At 41.6% G+C, this 20,436-nt stretch overlaps 1 protein-coding gene across 1 annotated transcript in view; it reads right to left on the bottom strand.

Moving 5' to 3' along the window:
- Positions 1–20,436, bottom strand: part of IQSEC3 (IQ motif and Sec7 domain ArfGEF 3) — a 204,181-nt gene that overhangs the window by 107,174 nt on the left and 76,571 nt on the right. The window contains exon 2 of the mRNA XM_083366799.1: positions 16,582–16,662. Within this exon, the coding sequence (XP_083222925.1) occupies positions 16,582–16,662 (81 nt within the window). The remainder of the gene's footprint in view (positions 1–16,581; positions 16,663–20,436) is intronic.

Here is a 20,436-nt window from a genome sequence, read left to right as displayed (position 1 = left end):
GCTTACATCATTTCCTGTCCTGCCCTCAGGTGCTTTGGAGAATAGGTCAACCCCCTCTTCTCTGGGACAGCCTCTCAAGTATTGGAAAACTGCTATCATATCACCCCTAGTCATTCTCTTTGACAGGCTAGAGGTTCCTTGTTCTCTCAATCATTCATCCTATGGTTTAGCCTCCACAATCCATATCATCTTTGTTCCTCTTTTCTTCATTCTTTGTAGAGTCTCAACATCTTTTTTTAATATCTAAATCGTACTCTAAAGCAGGTATGTCAAACACGCAACATCACGTGACATCACACAATGTGTCGGGAAATTTTCCTCATTGCCGGCAGCGGGGTGGGTGCGGTTTCGGCATGACGGATCTGGCCCACGGGACAGCAGTTTGACATGCCTGCTCTAAAGGGTATTTGGAAATGTTAAATATTTTTTCAAATCTTGGCATTCCTTATGGTGAGCAAATCAATGATATTGACCACAGTAGATGAAGGCATCATTAGCAGTGCAGTTGATGCAGTACTGATTTTCTCCTTGCCTCCACAACAGTCTCTACCCACTGGCATAGCAGCTCTAGACAGGTTAGGTGCACGTTATTTTAATGCTTTTTCCCCCCCAGAATTTACAAACATACTGTATGTATTAATGCAGATTTCAAGTACAGAATATGCTTACAAAAGAACACATTCATAAGTAGTAAGAAAGGAAAGGAGTCCCTGTGGATTTTACTCCACTAGTCATAACTGAGCATGGAGGGTGGCTCTCATCTCCATTTCAAGGGCCTTTGAGCCAGGGCTGTCCAAAGACATTTCCACAGTCATGTGGCCAGCATGATGTTGCGGAGTGCTGTTTCCTCTCCACCAAAGTGGTACATATTTATCTACTCACATTTGCATGCTTTTGAAATGCTAGGTGGGCAGGAGCTGGGGCAAGAACAGGAGCACACCCAGCATGCTGTTTAGGCCTCGAACCCAGGCTGTCAGATTTCTAGTCGACAAGCACAGCATCTTAACCGCTGAGGCATCATGCTGCCAATGGCTGAAGTAATAAGAACCAGAAATAAATTGCCCTTGCCTCATCAGACTATGTGAAGTAAGTCATATCAGACAGTCCCCAGGGCTAAATTTTATGGCTTGTAGCTAAGTGTAGAACAAGCATTACAAGGAAAGGAAGTCAGGGATGGACAGCTAATGTTAAGAGGGGAAAGGTGCCATGAGCCTTTCAGACTTAACAAAGAAGATTATGGGAGTGAGGGGCAAAGTTATTGAGGAAAATGTTAAGGAAGGGAAGGAAATGATACCATATGAATATTCACTGACCATGTGCAAACAATAAACAGACGAGAGTCAGAGTCATCAAATGGGTCTAGGAGTCCTTCAGTCTGGAATCTTACAAATTATAAGCAATATGATTACATCTTAAAGTGTGTTCTTATTTGAAATCAGACACTAACAAGAACACAGTTTATTAGGTGACCATCGATCACTAGTAGAAATAAGACTCTTCTCCCTCACTCGACATACAGTAAGGTTAAATAAAGTATGGTGTCTATGGGAAAAAGGGCATTAAAATATATTAAGGGATATGCAGATCCAAAAGATTTGTATGATGTTTGGCATCCTTTTATTAATGGTATTATTGAAGATAATAAAAGATAGGATTCTCCAGGAGTATGGAATAGTATGGCCCAATATTTAACCTGATCCCCTTAGGTCGGTGATGGCAAACCTTTTAGAGACTGAGTGCCCAAACTGCAACCCAAAACCCACTTATGTATCGTTGGGTGCCAGGTGGGCGTGGCCCATTGGGTGGGTGTGGTCTATTGGGTGGGCATGGCTGCAGTGGTAACGGCAGACTGGGTGGGACTAAAAAGTTCAATCAATCAATTCCAACTTTGCAAGATCTTTTTTTTTCCTGCGAGAAGTTGAAATTGATTGATTGATTGAACCTTTTTTTTTTTGCACATGGCGGTGGAGGCCTAAAGTGAAAAGGTTTTATAAAACTCAGCTGAAGGCCTAGAACTGGGGTGATGGCGCGCGTGCCCACAGAGAGGGCTCTGCGTGCCACCTGTGGCACGTGTGCCATAGGTTCGCCACCACAGCCTTAGGTATTATTACGTTTGTTTGTATTATCTTTTTAGGAGTTGCTTTAATAAAATGATTTTTTAAAAAATATGTTATCTTCAACCAGTGGGGGATTCAACACTGATCTGAGATTTAAAACATGACACTCTCTCTCTCTCTCTCTCTCTCTCTCTCTCTCTCTCTCTCTTATCTATCATTTATCTATTTACAGGATTTACATGGCCACCTCTCATATAAAGACTCTAGGCAGCTTACAGTGTAGCAGACATAAGAAGAAAACTGTTGGGCTAGATCAAAAGTCTCTCAGCCCAACAACCTGATTTTTTACAAAAGCCAGCAAGAAAACACCAGAAGGCAACTGTCCAAAATTCTAGGAAAACGGCCAATTTATTTTTATAGGAACTGCTGAAGACTGCTGAGAAATTGCTAATTCGCCCGCCACAACCAGGCTAAGATGTCTTGTTATCAACTAACAAATGAAGAGCCACTCAGAGTGCTTCTGAACACACATCATTAAGAATTGAGAGCTGCAGATAAGAGGCAAGTAGTGAATGTATTAAAAGGAAGGCACACTGGGTGAATTCTGACCAACAGAGGAACTTGCATTCATCAAGAGGATTTGCTGGCTGTCAGTAAAGAGCAAGAAACATGAGATTGTCCAATGAGGCACCCCTCTGAATTCCTAGTTTGCATATGATGCTAAGCGGACCCTGAGCAAAGCTCTCGGAGCTGATTAGCTGCTCCCAAGGATAGGAGAAACTGAGCAAGGACATCCAGTTCCATGCTCCTGGTTCTTAATAGGCCAGGGTTAGAATGCTAAATGATAGTATGGCTCAAAAGGTTACAGGTAGTCCTTGAGTTACAAGCACAAGTGGGGCCAGAATGTCCATTGTTAAGCAAGGCAGTTGTTAAGTGAGTCACGCCTGACTTTACGACCTTTTTTTGCCAAATGTGTTAAGCAAAGCACTGCAGTTGTTAAGTGAATACTGCAGCTGTAAAGCGAATGCAGCTTGCCCCATTAATTACTTGGCAGAAACTGACTTGAAAGGTCGCAAAGGTTGACTGCGTGACTCCAGAGGCTGCAAACATCCTAAATACATGCTGGTTGCCAAGTGCCTGAATTTTGACCACATGACTGGGGGTGCTGAGATGGTTGTTAACGCAAGGATTGATCATAAATCCCTTTTTTCAGTGCCGATGTAACTTTGAAGGGCTGCTGAACAAATGGCTGTAAGTCGAGGACTACCTTATAAGTGATCAGAATCACGATCGCTTATAATGTTTAGAGGTTTATATGTAATCATATACATATTATATATGTAATATGTATGGTAGTTCTTGACTTACGACCACAACCGAGCCCACAATTTCTGTTACTAAGTAAGATAATAATAATAATAATAATAATAATAATAATAATAATAATAATAATAATAATAATAATAATAATATAATCGATATCTATCATACCATCAAACATCCACATCTGCCTATCCCAGGTCTTTGGTAATGACTCGATAGGTAGACAAAAATGCCAAATCCAGTCTGAACAAGTTGGAAGGGACCTTGGAGGTCATCTAGTCCAACCCCCTGCTCAGGCAGGAAACCCTACACCATTTCAGACAAATGACTGTGCAGTCTCTTCTTAAAAACTTCCAGTGTTGGAGCATTCAGAACTTCTGGAGGCAAGTTATTCCACTGATTAATTGTTCTAATTGTCAGGAAATTTCTCCTTAGTTCTAAGTTGCTTCTGTCCTTAATTATTTTCCATCCATTGCTTCTTGTCCTGCCTTCAGGTGCTTTGGAGAAAGCTTGACTCCTTCTTCCTTGTGGCAGCCCCTGGGATACTGGAACACTGCTATCATGTCACCCCTCGTCCTTCTCTTCATTAGACTAGACATACCCAATTCCAGCAACCGTTCCTTTTATGTTTTAGCCTCCAGTCCTCTAATCATCTTTGTTGCTCTTCTCTGTACTCTTTTCATAGTCTCAACATCTTTTTTACAAAACTGTGATATTTGTTAAGTGAATTTTGCCCCGTTTTATGGTCTTTCTTGCCACAGTTGTTAAGTGAATCACTGCAGTGGTTAAGCTAATAACATGGTTATTAAGTGAATCTGGCTTCCCCATTGACTTTGCTTGCAGAAGGTAGCAAAAGGTGATGGCGTGACCAAGGGTCACTGCAACAGTCTAAAATATGAACCAGTTGCCAAGCAACTGAATTTTGATCATATTACCATGGGGATGCTGCAATGGTCATAAGGTTGAAAAATGGTCATGTCACTTTTCTCAGTGCCATTGTAACTTTGGTCACTAAATGAACTCTTGTAAGTCGAGGACTATCTGTACTTAATAATTATCAAATGGAAAGAATGAAGTATCCTGGAAGAAAGAATAACCAGCTGGCATTTTAACAGGAACATTCCCCAATACAAATATTTTGCAATAAGTTTCACATTTTGCTTATGATCACAGTGATGTATTTATATTACTGTGTTTTAAAGGCTTGTGGGCTCAAAATCATAATGCTAAAAGGTTCCTTGGGAGATCTTGACATATTAGAATTTTTCATCACCTTTGGCAGCTCTGAGTAATTTCCCTCCCTGCCTCTTTGGCGTCACATATTATAGAAAATGTTTCTCCTACACATAGGAATAAAACATCAGGTTCCCCCCCCACACACACACATACACAAATCCAGATTCCACAATGGACTGTGAAAAATCCATGGAAGAGACAGGTAAGCGCTTCCCTCTTCTACGGTAATTTCAGATTTCCCCTTCATTATTGGAACAGAAAAGAACCTCTGTCATCTCAGTCCCATTAACTTGCACAGAAGGAAATGTGTGATGCAGCCCTGTCAGAGAAGGTTTTCAACAAGGCCAATTTTAAAGATTATTGTTCTGGAAATCTAAAAACTCTGCCAGGAGACTTGGAAAAATGGTGAGGCAATTACAGGCCTATTCAAATCCTCTGAATGCCTGCCTATCATTAACAGATAAAACCAGCAGGAAAAGTAGGTGCAACCGTTCCTGAAATCATGGGTTGGGACCAATAATAGTCTATATCTGCCAGCTTAAGTTTTTTTAAAAAAAATGAAGCCCAATTTTCATAGTTTTCCTAGCTGAAAATGGAGATTGCTTTGCATGAACTGCCCCCCCCCACCGCCGCGAAACCTGGCTGTTTTAGAAATGTCACATTCATGTCATTCCTAAAAACTGTTACCAATTTTGCTGTCCCTGCCCCAAGACCTAGGAATTTACCTCAGGGTGTGTGTGTGTGTGTGTGTGTGTGTGTGTATACATATATATATATGTATATATATATATATATACATATATATACATATATACATATGTATGCATATATATATATATATATATATATATATATATATATATATATATATATATATACATATATATACATATATACATATATATACATATACATATATATATATACATATACATATATATGCATATTTTAGCCAACTTGCTGTAAGTAAAACCAAATGTCACATTCATGTCATTCCTAAAAACTGTTACCAATTTTGCTGTCCCTGCCCCAAGACCTAGGAATTTACCTCAGGGTATGTGTGTGTGTGTGTGTGTGTGTATACATATATATATATGTATATATATATATATATATATACATATATATACATATATACATATGTATACATATATACATATATATGGATCCTTGGTTTTTCGGGTTTTTCCCCGCGTAGAATTAAAGGTGTAGGCGCAACGTTTCGACGGAATCCCATCCGTCATCATCAGGCTTCTGCTTCCTTCTTCTGGGAGAAGCATGTGGCTCTTGCTCTTTGTTCCTCTTTTTTAAACTGCCAGAGGGGGTGTGTTCTGTGGAGGTGTGCTCTGATTGGGTAGGGGACCAAGTGTGTTCTGATTGGGTGGGAGTGTGTTTTGAATGGTGGGTGTGTTCTGATTGGGTGGGGGTGTGTTCTGAGTGGATGGGCTGGTCTCAGCTGCCAGCTCCAGAACTGAGCTGGTGAGTTGTGCTGCTTTTGTTCGGCTTCGTGTTTGTGGTGGTGCCATGTTTTTATAGTGGGTGTCAGTTTGCTTATTGTGTGGTTTGGAGGGGTTTAAAGTGGCTGATGTTGCAGCTGTAGTTAGGTTTCTGTTTTGTGGTTGTGTGTCTTTATCGTTGTGGGTTCGGATTTGCTTTTTGAATGGTTGTGTGGTGGTGATGTCATGTGATGTTATCATGAGTTTGGGTCTGGTATCATTCTTGGTGGTTGGGCTTCGTCTGTCAATCAAGGCGGGTTTCCAAATGGCTGGTAGACGAGAGGTATCATCTCGTTTATTCATGCTGGTAGACGAGAGGTATCATCTCGTTTATTCATGATAACATCACATGACATCACCACCACACAACCATTCAAAAAGCAAATCCGAACCCACAACGATAAAGACACACAACCACAAAACAGAAACCTAACTACAGCTGCAACATCAGCCACTTTAAACCCCTCCAAACCACACAATAAGCAAACTGACACCCACTATAAAAACATGGCACCACCACAAACACGAAGCCGAACAAAAGCAGCACAACTCACCAGCTCAGTTCTGGAGCTGGCAGCTGAGACCAGCCCATCCACTCAGAACACACCCCCACCCAATCAGAACACACCCACCATTCAAAACACACTCCCACCCAATCAGAACACACTTGGTCCCCTACCCAATCAGAGCACACCTCCACAGAACACACCCCCTCTGGCAGTTTAAAAAAGAGGAACAAAGAGCAAGAGCCACATGCTTCTCCCAGAAGAAGGAAGCAGAAGCCTGATGATGACGGATGGGATTCCGTCGAAACGTTGCGCCTACACCTTTAATTCTACGCGGGGAAAAACCCGAAAAACCAAGGATCCACATACAGGCACCCGCGAAAACCTCAGAAAACATACATATATATATATATACATATATACATATATACACATATATACATATATACGGTATATATATATATATATATATATATATATATATATATATATATATATATATATATATATATATATACACACATATATATACATATACATATATATGCATATTTTAGCCAACTTGCTGTAAGTAAAACCAAATGAGCCTATATTCCATAAATGTAATCAATCCCCTGCAGGAAAATCAATTTTTGCCTCATTTCCATCCATCCTGATTGTAGATATGTATACTGTCTGTACTCAGAATTATAAAATTATAGGATACAGGCACTAATATTTGCAAGGTAGAGTGCAGTTGGTTTTAGTTACATCATCTTATTTTTTTGTTTGTTTGTTTCTTTATTATTGTTTTATTATTAGCAACCTAGAACTAAGGAGAAATTTCCTGACAGTAAGATCAACCAGTGGAACGACCTACCTTCAGAAGTTGTAGGTGCTTCATCACTGGAGGCTTTTAAGAAGGGACTGGACAACCCTTTGTCTAAAATGGTGTAGGAGGTTGGACTAGAAGACCTCCAAGGTCCCTTCCAACTGTTATTCTGTTAGTTTATTTATCAATCAAATTTGTGTAGCCACCCATCACACCCAGAGCAACTCCGGTGGCACACAACCACAGTTATAAAAATGACATACAAAAAATGTGTAAAAGTCTACATTAAGAATTAAATGATATAAAAAACAAATATACAATCCCTAGGCAAGCAGAGGGTAAAAACAACCACCTCAACAATGGAGCCATCTGAACATATCTCCAGTTCCCTGGGAGCCTCAGGCATATAACATGGACATATTAGCAACTAATCTAATTTCAGGGGGGGGGGAATGTTCCATAAGGCAGGCCACACAGCAGAGAAGGCCCCTCGTATGCCATGATGGGCAGCAGAAGCTAGCATCTATTGATGGCTATGATACATGAAATTTTGCAACTTGACAATAAGAATAAATAGAAAGGTCCAAGAATTACTGAATTAAACAGTAATTAATGAAAAAGATGCGGTGTAATTCTAGTAAAACTAACAAAAGAGGGAAAGCCGTAATAGACCTCAATGAAAGCATTCTGATATTGTGGAATGGAGTTGATTTTCTCTACCAAAATCCAAGCAGGATTTTCAGCCCCTGAGCAGGGAGATACTCCTGCATAGCCTGTGCTGGGCCTCCCAAGACCTATCAGATCAGCCCAAGAATGACATCAAGCAATCCAGCCAAATTTCAGTTCTTTATTGGATCCCAATAGGCAAAACCTTTGCCAGACTAAACCAATAATACTCTCACTCTAAGGCAGACATGTCAAACACAAGGCCCGGGGGCCAGATTCGGCCCGCAAAGTGGTTTCATGCGGCCCGCGAAGCCATCCTGGAAACAGTGAGGGAACGGCCCCCTCTGCCTTGGCCCTGGCCCAGAGACCCTCCTTCTGCCAGAGACCCTCAGATCTGTCCCATTCCTGCCCAGGCCCCCATAGGCACCCTTGATGTGAACGATGTAGAGCTGGCCATGCCTACCCAGTAGGCCATATGCACTCTAACCACGCCCACCCAGTAGGCCACACCCACCCAGGCCACACCCACCCAGGCCACACCCACCCGGCCCCTTGAGGGCAACCGGAATGCTGATGCGGCCCTCAATGAAATTGAGTTTGACACCCCTGCTCTAAGGGATATAACCTGGGACAGTCTGGGGAATTGCTATCCCAACTTTCTTGCTCTGAGTCTGATCCAGCTCCAGGCTGTGTTGTCTTGTCCCCCTCCTTGGAGTCTACTCCCTCTTTCCTGGGAAAGTGCTCCTTCATTCTAATCCATCACACCATCTCCTCTTCCTAGGCATCATCTATCATAGTGCTTCCCCTACCTCCCTGGAGGCACCCCATACTCTCTACCTTACTGCAGGGCCTCCCAGATAGGGATTGAAAATCTTGCTGGGATTGCAGCTCCTTCTCATCTCAGAGGCCTGGATGAAAGAGCTTCTTGGAGGCTGCCTGCTTGCACAAAGCTGAAATCCTTCATGCTGCTTGCTGAAGGATTTCAGCTTCATGTAAGCAGGCATGAAGGATTTTAGTTCCTTGCAAGGAGCAAAAGGATTCCAACTCTCTGCAAACAGGAGCCACGCGTCCACAAAAATCTCCTCGTCATGGACTTTCACTTTCTTGAGGAGTACAGCTGCCTCCGGAGCTACAGATTAAACTGTTTTGGAATTAGTTGTCTTCTGAACCAGCAGCCATTCTGTTGTGCCACAATTACTGAGATATCTGAATCTGTTTTCTTCCTATCAGCCTATATAACAACCTCCAGATTGGAAGTCAAGATTTCCACCAAGTCTTCTGTTTGGTCAAGGAGGGCGATATATTGGGTATCATCAGCAACTTGATGATACTCATCCCAGACTGGGAGGGCTTCTCCTAATGACTTCCAGTAGATATTGAACAAAATATGATTTCAGTCACATCTTCAAAAAAAAAAAAATACTTGCTTCTGTTCTTGCTTCTTAACAGTCTATTACCTAGCGGTTTTACATAACTACAGTTCACAGCTTCCCTTGTAGGTGAAAACTGGCTATTAAACCACTTTAACAGCTATAAACCACTTGCTTAGTCACACTTAGAGCTTAAGATAGAGCATTTGACAGTAATTTTGCAGAAGAAAACACTCAAGCGTTAAACAAGCATTTGTTTAGTGCAATGCTGGCAAATTGGGCAACATGCTCTTTTTTATTTTTAAGAGTTATTACTAAGAATTTTGCGGGTTCAGCTAGTCCTTGTGTATAAAAAGTGGCTTCAGTCACATACCTCCTGGAAGAGGAGGCGTCAATAGCCCACACACTCAGCCACGGAGGCCCCCAAGCCTCTCAAACAGATAAGAGTCCCTTCTCTGTTTATTCTCCTTATTATTCCCTATTCCTTTTAATCGGCTTAGACTGATGAGGCAAGGCAGCAGCACAAGGATGAGCCAAGCTGTTTAATTAAAGGGTTGCAGCTCAGCCCTGCAGTTTGGGGGTTTCTGTAAACGAGCTATGAGTACATTATTTAATCCACCAGTGTGGAGTGGAGCTAAGGCATTAATGAAGAAAACTCTAATTAAAACTAGATGGCTGGCAGTTATTAGCAGCATCACTTCTGACAGGCTCCCTCGTCTACACAAAAATGCCTGATCAGGAGAAAAGAAAGTGAAAAGAGGAAAGAACTCAACCTGGATTATGCAATTGGAGATGTATTTGGAATGAGAAGGTGGGGAGGAAAAAACACCAGTCTACAAAGCTGGAGTGATGCTCATCAGAAAACCCAGCTTGAGTCATCTGGAAATATGGTTGTCTCAGCGTGAGCTCAGGGAGACTTGATGCTAAAGATCTGATTGGCCCCCAGTGAGTCAATTTGGTTGGCTGTCAATTTAGAACATCAGGCTGGTTCACTAAATCCCTGATTAGTTTCCCTTGTGTCTGAATTCATCACAGAGCCCTCTTTTTTTAAAAAAAAATTATTCTAGAAATCAGAGCAGTCAGAGAAGTGAGCATGTCTTGTTTAATAAAAAGAAGGACTAGAGGTGGCCATGTTCCAATATTTGAAGGGGTGCCACAAAGAAGAGTGGGGGTCAAGCTGGTCTCCAAAGCACCTGAGGGCAGGACAAAAAGCAATGGATTGGGAACTAATCAAGGAGAGAAGCAACCTAGAACTAAGAAGAAATTTCCTGACTGTTAGAACAATTAATGAGAGGAACAACTTGCCACCAGAAGTTGTGAATGCTCCAACGCTGGAAGTTTTTAAGAAGAGATTGGACAACTATTTGTCTGAAATGGTATTGGGCCTCCTCCCTGAGCAGTGGGTTGGACTAGAAGACCTCCAAGATCCCTTTCAACTCTGTTATTCTGTATCTCTTTCCAGGGCAAGGATAGTCTGAAAGGACCCCTTGCCTGAAGCAAGAGAAAAATCTGGTCCTCTCATTCTTCTCATGTGTCTTTCCCTGCAGCAGCAATAAAAACTCCACTGAGCTCGCCATCTATTAATTGTCATTCTGAAGTAACCACAAATTACTCAGCCACCATCAGGAATCTTCACGGGAAAGTCAAAAAGTCAAGATGGCTCTTCTAGGCTGATATTATTGGCTGTTAGGCAACAAGATAGCAAGCTAGATACCTGCCACAGACCAGTGACGGGCCAAGCTCAGGACAAACATTTTCAGGAAAAGAGTCCATTTATCAGAATTCAAAGATGGCAATTCTAAACAGTTAATAGACTTGATAAAGTCAAGACCAAGAATCAGGCAGTGAAACCAAAGCGAGAGAAGCTTTTTATGATAATTTTTCAGTGCAAATATATTGTCATTAGTTTTGCTAATTTTCTCCACAATATGGCAATCATAACTTGGCTTTTACAGGGTTCTTTCTCCAGAGAAAGTATACCAATTACAAGATTACCTGTGCTTGCTTTTTCCAAGTTTCCATACACCCTCTTATCATCTTGCCATCTAGGATTGGCTTCCCCTATCTGATAATTTTCAGGTATGTTAAGAATTCAAACTCCAAGAATTCCAATTTACCATGCTGCTTAGAAATTCTGGAATATAATTCCAACCTATCTACAGATCACCATTTTTTTTAAAAAAGGAAAAATCCTTCTACTGGGTGATGTCCACAAAGGAACAATAGACAGACATGGATTCTCAAGCAATTGTCTTAGTATAGATCTTCACAATGTCTAGAAGTCATTAACTTCTATTTTAGATATTCCTTGAGAATCCCAAGAAATCCTTAAGAAAACCCAAGGGTAATGTATGTATGTATGTATGCATGTATGCATGCATGTATGTACAGTATGTATGTATGTATGTATGATGTATATAAATAAATAAATAAATAAACCTTTATTGTCAAAGTACAACATGTGTACATTGAGATTAGCTGAGCCTCCCCCCGTGCTCTCTCCCCCCAACACACAGTGACAACAAACCCTCCATCCCACCACACCATGTGAACCAACTACACTACACACCGGCCTCCCAAGTCAATTCTGCATAAGATTATGTCCCATTTAAAAGCCTAACAGCCCATGGATAAAAGCTATTTTTCAGCCTGTTGGTACGGCTGGCTATATTCCTATATCTCCTACCGGATGGTAGGAGAGTAAAGAGATACTGTCCAGGGTGTGAGTCATCCCTGAGAATCTTCCTCACTCTTCCAAGGCAACGAGCCCTGGCAATGTCATCCAGTGGTGTCAGGGAACAGCCCATATATGTATGTAGGCACAGTATTGGTCACTAGTTGCTCAGTGAATAGAATGCAGTATTGCAGGTAAACTCTGCCCACAGTCTGGAGTTTGATCCTGACCGGCTCAAGGTTGACTCAGCCTTCCATCCTTCTGAGGTCAGTAAATGAGGACCCAGATTGTTGGGGGGCAATATGCTGACTCTGAAAACCACTTAGAGAGGGCTATAAAACACTATGAAGTGGTATATAAATCTAAGGGCTATTACTACTGCTATTGCTATTTTCAAACCTACATACATGCCAACACAATAAATGCCCTAACTAGGAATGTAAACACAGTGCAGATGCTCCATAACAGACTTAATTAAAATATGTAGGATTTTTTTTTTAAATCAAATTCTCAAATAGGCACATTTTCATTTGCATGCTTAAAAAAATGAACGAAACTGGCAGGTCCAGCACAAAGCAGATACAAAACACGGCCAAGCATATAGAAAAAAAAGAAAAGAAAAGGATATATTGTGGTTCTTAAAAGACCCTTAGAATCAAAAGAATTCAAAAGCAGGTAAAAGTTTATTGGCAGAAGAATTAAAAACTCCCCCCCCAACACACACAACCCCCCCCTTCTATCTTCATTGGGTCTTTCATTGCTATCACCTGTTCAGATTATCCTGGTTATGATAGGAGTCATGGGAATAGTTTTTTGTTCTATTTTTTTCTCCATTTCTTTTAAATTAGTCTCCTGCTTATAATCTCATTTTCATGATTTCATTCTGTATATCTTCATTTTGGTATCACTTCATTCTTGTATCACTTGGTCTCAGGAAAAATGCCATTTTTAGGGTAAATGGCTTCGAGGAAGGATTGAGGAAAACAATGCTCAGAAAGAGTAAACTGTTATCATTGGTGAATATTATATTTATTTATTTATTTATTTAATTGGATTTGTATACCGCCCTTTCCCGAAGGACTCAGGGTGGTTAACAGGGTAATTAAAACAAGAAATACAAAAATTAAAAAGAAATTAAAAAGATTATAACAGTCCCTGAAAAAGTAAAAAAACCCAATTAAAATTAAAATTCTCAGCCTGGGCCAGAGAGCTCGAAGAGCCAGGTCTTCAGGTCCCGGCGGAATGAACGGAGGTCGGGGGCGGTCCTCAGCTCCACGGGCAGCTGGTTCCAGAGGGCAGGCGCACCCACTGAGAAGGCCCTCCCCCTGGGTGTTACCCGCCGGCAATCTTTTACCAGCGGCACCCTGAGAAGACCCTTTCTGTGGGAGCGCACTGGACGAAGGGAACTTGATGCTGGCAGCAGGTGTTCCCTCAGATATCCCAGACCCAAGCCATTTAGGACTTTATAGGTCATTACCAGCACCTTGAATCTCACCCAGAGGGCAACCGGAAGCCAGTGCAGCTCATGGAGTAGAGGTGCTACATGGGAGTATCGGGAAACTCCCATCACAACTCGCGCGGCTGCATTCTGCACCAGCTGAAGCCTCCGAGTGGTCCTCAAGGGCAGCCCCATGTAGAGAGCGTTGCAGTAGTCTAGACGGGAGGTCACGAGCGCATGAGTGACTGTGTGTAGGGCATCTCGGTCCAGGTAGGGTCGCAACTGGCGCACCAGGCGAACCTGGGCAAAAGCCCCCCTGGTCACGGCTCCTATATGGTCTTCAAAATTGAGCCGGGAGTCAAGGAGGACGCCCAAGTTGTGAGCCCTATCAACGGGGGGGGGGGGTAACACTTCACCCCCCCATCGTTAAAGGTGGAATAATCTGGTTAACATAATATCATTACAGTGTACATTCCTTCCCATGTGGAAATTGCTCTGCTCTAATCCTATCCATTATTATAAAATATCTGTTTACTCCACTCCAGAAGTAGAAACCTGAGCCTCTGATAACTCAACTATTATACCTAACATTTTAATTTTGCAAACTCTTTTTTTTTAAATGTCTCTTGCCAAGGCAGCTGGTAGGCATCAAATCTCAACCTTCTGCTCCACTTTTTTCCCCTGAACTAACAACTGATGTGATGGAAGTCTACAACATTCTGACATGCAGGACTATTCGTAGAATTTTTGCTTTGGGCAAAAAATTCCATATCCACAAAGAAGCTTCTTGCATATCATTAAACCAAAGTTAGGTGACAAAGAAGGCCAGACACTGGAAAAGGTATTTGGTCACCTTGCTATGACATTTAAGAGCAGACTTTAAAAAAGGTAAGGGTTTCTCCTAACCAGTCCTGTCAAACTCTAAGGGGTGGTGCTCTTTCCCTTTTTTTTAGCCAAGGGAGCCAGCGTTTTCCAAAAGATATTTCCATGATCATGTGGCCAGCAGGACTATATGCTGAGGCACACAAAATGCTGTTACTTTCCCGCCAAAGTGGTACCTATTTATCTACTCACATTTGCATGCTTTCAAACTGCTAGTGTCAGATCCCCTTTTTGGTGCCCTGCCATTCTGGTGGAGGGGAGGGGGAGGCTGCTCCAACGGAGCATTCTTTGCATGCTTTCGCTTTGCTATAACCGTATGGAAAGTAGGGAGGGAGATCATCTGTGGAGACAGGATGGACTCCTTCCCAAGGGGTTCCAGCCAGGATTCAAGGTTGTTAAGCCCTGAGGATGACCCGTTCTCTTTCTTATGCATTAGCACTCTCAAAACAGCCTTGCGGCACTATATTGGCTACTGGTAGACTGGTTGGGTGGGGAGGGGGGGTTGAAGGGGGAGGTTTGGTGCTTTCTGTAGGAATGTTAGATTCCGCTTGACTTTACTGCAACCACTGTTTCTCAGTAAAAGTTCTTTTGATTAACCCTATGGAGCCAAGAGTCGGGCTTTCCTGAGAGGGACAACTGGTGCAAGTCCTTATAGCTAGGCAGGATCTGGGGCAAGAACAGAAGCTTCTCCCATCATGCAGTACTTGGGTCATGAACTGCCAAACTGACAAGCCCAGCATCTTAACCACTAAGCCACTGTAACCTGGGTTCTTACTATTCCCAATCACAACCTTCCACTCTCTGTTTTGACTTTGAGAAATTCTTCCCTCCCAACCTTTTGGGCAGCATACCTTCATGAAGGCATATTATTTACCAGTCTATACTATTAACTCTGACCCTGAATTCCTCTGTTTTCCTAGCAGTGGGAAATGCTCTTCGTTGGCTCTGTCATGAAGCCAAGTCAGAATGAAGACAGAAGCAGAACTAACGCTACCCATTCGTACTCTGTCATTTTTTTTTCATATAAAGCATAGAGGACATGACACTGGTGAGTAAGAGAGAATGTACGTGGCATTAGTGTTAAATGGGCATTGGGCAAATTCCAATTTCTGGGGAAAAAAGCAATATTTTAAGTAATTGATAAATATCTCCAGCATTTTTTTTGTCTGTGCCTTCTGTGTTTTCCCTACTATTAGTCTCACTGTTCATCCCTTTCTCTTTTAATATGCCAACGTGGGACTCAATAACGATTTCATCTGCCCACTGCATACGTTTGCACCATAGTGTGACAGCAGGCACCAAAACAGAAATACATATAGTCTTTGATTTACAATTATTTATTTAGAGACCGTTACAATGACACTGGGGGGGAAAAGTGACAGGGTTATCATACTTACAACCGTCACAGCATCCTCACAGTCAGATAGTCAAAATTCAGATGTTTGGCAACTGGCATGTATTTACAATGGTTGCAACATGCCGGAGTCATGTGACCACCATTTGTGACCTTCCCAGCTGGCTTGCAACAAGCAAAGTCAATGAGAGAAGCTGGATTTGCTTAATGACTGCAGTGATTTACTTAGCAGTCATAGCAATAAAGATCATAAAATTGGAGACAACTCATTTAACAACTGCCTTGCTTAGCAACAGACATTCTGATGCCAATTGTGATTGTAAGTTGAGGACTATCTGTACATGTATTTTAAAAATGGCCAGATAAGCAATCTCACCTGCAAGATCTCATACCATGTCAGGTGAGAATGCTAAAAACTCAGATTTTCTCTTGCAATACCAGCAAGGTCTCACCAGAATTAATGGTATCATAACTTTTTGGTCATTTGTTTTAAACTGTTTCTCTCTTTTTTAAAAAAAAATCATTTTGAAGTTCCAAGGACACTATCTACAGCACAACCACCCTGTGCTCCAAAAAAAAAATAGACCTGAGGAAGAAAATCCCTTGAAACTAATGCCAGCAGCTGTCAGATCTGACTATTTAGCCATAAGTGCAGTTATGGGGATTAAGGTCTGGGTGAAAAGATACACTTTGAATGTGCAAGAAGTGTTGCAAGAAAAGGGGGAGGGAGAAGAACCCAAACAGGACATGAACTGAGGATTTTCCCACCTTGAAGAAGAGTCTGCAGACGAAGGCTTTTGCTCTGCATCCGCAGCCGGGCAGCAGAATTGGTGCAAAACAGTCTCATTCCTGTAACGGAAGACAAACAAGTGGCAGATGAGAATTCACCTCATTGATTCTCGTTTATGTCCATTCCTGGCCACCAGTTCTCATTGGTAGTGCCAGTCCTTACAAAAAACAAAAGAAAACTTTATTTTTTATTTTTTTTAAAAAATGTATTCACTGTAGAGTTCCAAGTGGTCCAACATCTAAACCCGAGGATTGACATGAATGGTGTGCAGTGTGTATTGGGAGGCCACAGGTTTATTTATTTATTTATTTTATTTTATTTTATTGCATTTATATACCGCCCTTTCCCGAAGGACTCAGGGCGGTTTACAGGGTGATTAAAAGCAAAAATACAAAAGTTAAAAACAAATTTAAAAAAATTATATTCGTCCCTGCATAAGTGAAACCCCAGTTAAAATTAAAGTTAAAACTAAAATTAAAATTTTCAGCCTGGGCCAGAGAGCTCGAAGAGCCAGGTCTTCAGGTCCCGGCGGAATGAACGGAGGTCGGGGGCAGTCCTAAGCTCCACTGGCAGCTGGTTCCAAAGGGCAGGCGCACCCACTGAGAAGGCCCTATCCCTGGGTGTCGTCCGCCGGCAATCTCTTACCGGTGGCACCCTGAGAAGACCCTCCCTGTGGGAGCGCACTGGAAGAAGGGAGCAGCAGGTGCTCCCTCAAATATTGAGCCCTCCTCCACATTAGCAATCTCTCTAATGAAACCTGGAGAGTTCTTAGCTAGAAGGCTCTTTGAGATTCCATTGTTAGAAGCATTCATGTCTCCCATGTGAATATCAGAGTTAGAACAACGATGGCTTAGATGAGTCCGCATACCTTGCTGAACATGCTACTCAGTTCTGAGGAAAAAATATAAGCTAATGACACATTGAGGTATTGTGTCCATTATGTTGGGTATATGTACTTTTTAACTGAGCTCTAAAAGTAACACCAACACCAGTCATATTCGCCATTTGGAAAAATCTCCAAGATTTGTAATAATTCAGTCAAGCTATTTTGTCTTCCTCAGATATAAAAACATTGACACACATCATAAAAACCTTTCTCACATTCTGACCTACAGGTAGTACTCCATTCTAAAGGATAGCTCAATTCTTATATGTGAGATTTTAATATTTTAATATTGGCTTTAGATAAGACCTGTCTGATAGAAGAAGAATCAAGAACTGTTCCAAGAAGTGCAGTTCACTGTAGTTAATGAAACACAAGATCTAAAACCCTGGGGTTGATCTTGGCCTATTTCCATAAATTGTAACTTGAACCATTTGCTCAGATCAGAGAGTACAGTTCATTTAAATTAGGCTGTAGGTTGATTTCCTAAGAACTAGAGCACAATCTTTGCCAGCCTTTATGTTTCTTGTCCACTCACTGAAGCCTCAGATAAGCATCTCTTCCAGACATTCCTCATTGTTGTAGTATCAGTGAAGCAAACACTATTCCTAGAAAAGAGTTCCAAGGTCCTTCCTAATGGCACCTCAACATTTCAGCAAAACCTTAAGTTTGCATTCCTGTATCCCAAGCATTGTTTGGGTTTATACAACAACCACATCTTATTAAAATCCAGCAGGTATGGTTAACTTATGGCTCCTCAGATTGCATGAAATCAGAAAACTGAATTCATAATATAAACCACGGTTTGGTTAGCCCTGGATAAGGTAAAGGTAAAGGTTCCCCTGCACATGCGTGCCAGCTGTTTCCGACTCTAGGGGCCGGTGCTCATCTCCGTTTCAAAGCCGAAGAGCCAGCGCTTGTCCGAGGACGTCTCTGTGGTCATGTGGCCAGCATGACTAGACACCAAAGGCGCACGGAACGCTGTTACCTTCCCACCGTAGTGGTCCCTATTTTTCTACTTGCATTTTTACATGCTTTCGAACTGCTAGGTTGGCAGAAGCTGGGACGAGTAACAGGCGCTCACTCTGGCCCTGAATAAACATGTGCTAAAAAAAAGGCCTCATAATTCTCTGCAAGCTGAGGAATCCAGGATTGCAATTCACAGATTATGGGATGCTATGACTCAAGGGTATCTTCAGTCAAGCCACCATCTCCACTGCAGATCACAGAGCTCTGTAAGGAAGAGTGGATCTAAATATTAAGCTGTCCTATTTATCAGTGATATAAAAGTTTCACCTGTAAGCAATTTTGCAAGTTCTGCTTGGCCAACTCACCTTTCAATTGTAATTTCCCTTTAGCATCTATAAACCCTAAGATGCCTTGTTATTTCAAGAGAGAATGGCTTTTGTTATTCTCTGCTACTCCAGGTTTTCCCTATATTATTCTCAGTTGTTGAGCTCAGTCACTTGAATAACAAGGTCTGTGGCTACAGCTAAAAGGAGTTCATGAGCCTGCAAAGAAAGCAGTTTGGCCTCTTTTGATCTCTTCCAATGCAGGCCTAGGCTGCATTAACAGAAGGATAGAATCAAGATCTCAAGATCTCTTAATATCACTTTATAATGCTTTGGTAAGACCACACTTGGAATATTGCATCCAATTATGGTCATCATAATGTAAAAAAGATGTTGAAATTCTAGAAATAGTACAGAGAAGAGCAACAAAGATGTTTAGGGGACATATGAAGAAAAGTTGTTGGAACTGGGTAGGTCTAGTTTAATGAAAAGAAGGACCAGGGGTAACATGATAGCAGTGTTCCAATATCTCAGGGGCTGCCACAAAGAAGAGGGAGTCAAGCTATTCTCCAAAGCACCTGAAGGCAAGAGGCGATGGATGGAAACTAATTAAGGAGAAAAGCAATCTAGAACTAAGGAGAAATTTCCTGACAATTAGAACAATTAATCAGTGGAATGACTTGCCTCCAGAAGTGGTGAATGCTCCAACACTGGAAGTTTTTAAGAAGAGACTGGACAACCATCTATCTGAAATGGTAAAGGATTTCCTGCCTGAGCAGGGGGTTGGACTAGACTAGAGGATCTCCAAGATCCCGACCAACTCTGTTATTCTGATTAACATGGCATGGTTTGGAGTCTACAATACATCCCTGCAATTCCAGTGATTCCCTGGGGACAGCAGAATTGTGGAACTGTGTCCTCCCTCCCGCTGAAACCTAGCCAGAAGTCATTATGAGCAAATAATCCCTGTGGTTTCCTTGATCCTTTCTGATGCTGCACAAATGACAAAAAGACAGATGAAATGATGGACAACTGAATACCTGGAAGCAGGAATGTAACCTACACGTACAGATGTTCCCTTTCTCTTTTCTTTTGAATGTATTTCTTTTGTTTCTGTTACTGTAAATGCCAGTATCACTCCTGGATTCAGACAAATTGAGACAGATGCTTGTAAGCATGTGACATGTAGATGGAAGAAACATATTTTCTTGTAATGGAACCAGGAAGAGTTAACTCTACCTTCCCTTTGGTGTCTTTCCTTGGTGATGCCCAAGAAGATCTAGACTGCGTTCTTTCCTGAAGTGGCTACCTTGTTAGTCCTATGCCCTCTATCATAATATATGGAACTAAGCCATTATTTGATTTAATCATAGTTTTTAAAATAAACTCCAAGTGGTTATTTTCCATATTAAACTAAGTTATAATTGTGGTTTACAAACCACAATGATAGAATTAATCTAAAATATTAAACCAAAACAACAAAAAAGTAACATTATAGGTTGGGGCAATGTGTCAACCCTGACAATGTTTTTTTCCCCTGGGTCAAAGCCGTATGGGCTAAAGAATGCAGGTGTGGTAATCAGAGAGTAAGTATGTCTAGAGCAAAGTTTGCACATTCAAAACCATAATTCCCATTCCTTAAAATATGTTGATTAATT

The sequence above is a fragment of the Vipera ursinii genome (genome assembly GCF_947247035.1).
Source record: "Vipera ursinii genome assembly, chromosome: 6".
Lineage (NCBI taxonomy): Eukaryota > Metazoa > Chordata > Lepidosauria > Squamata > Viperidae > Vipera > Vipera ursinii.
This window is presented reverse-complemented; position numbering and strand designations above follow the sequence as displayed.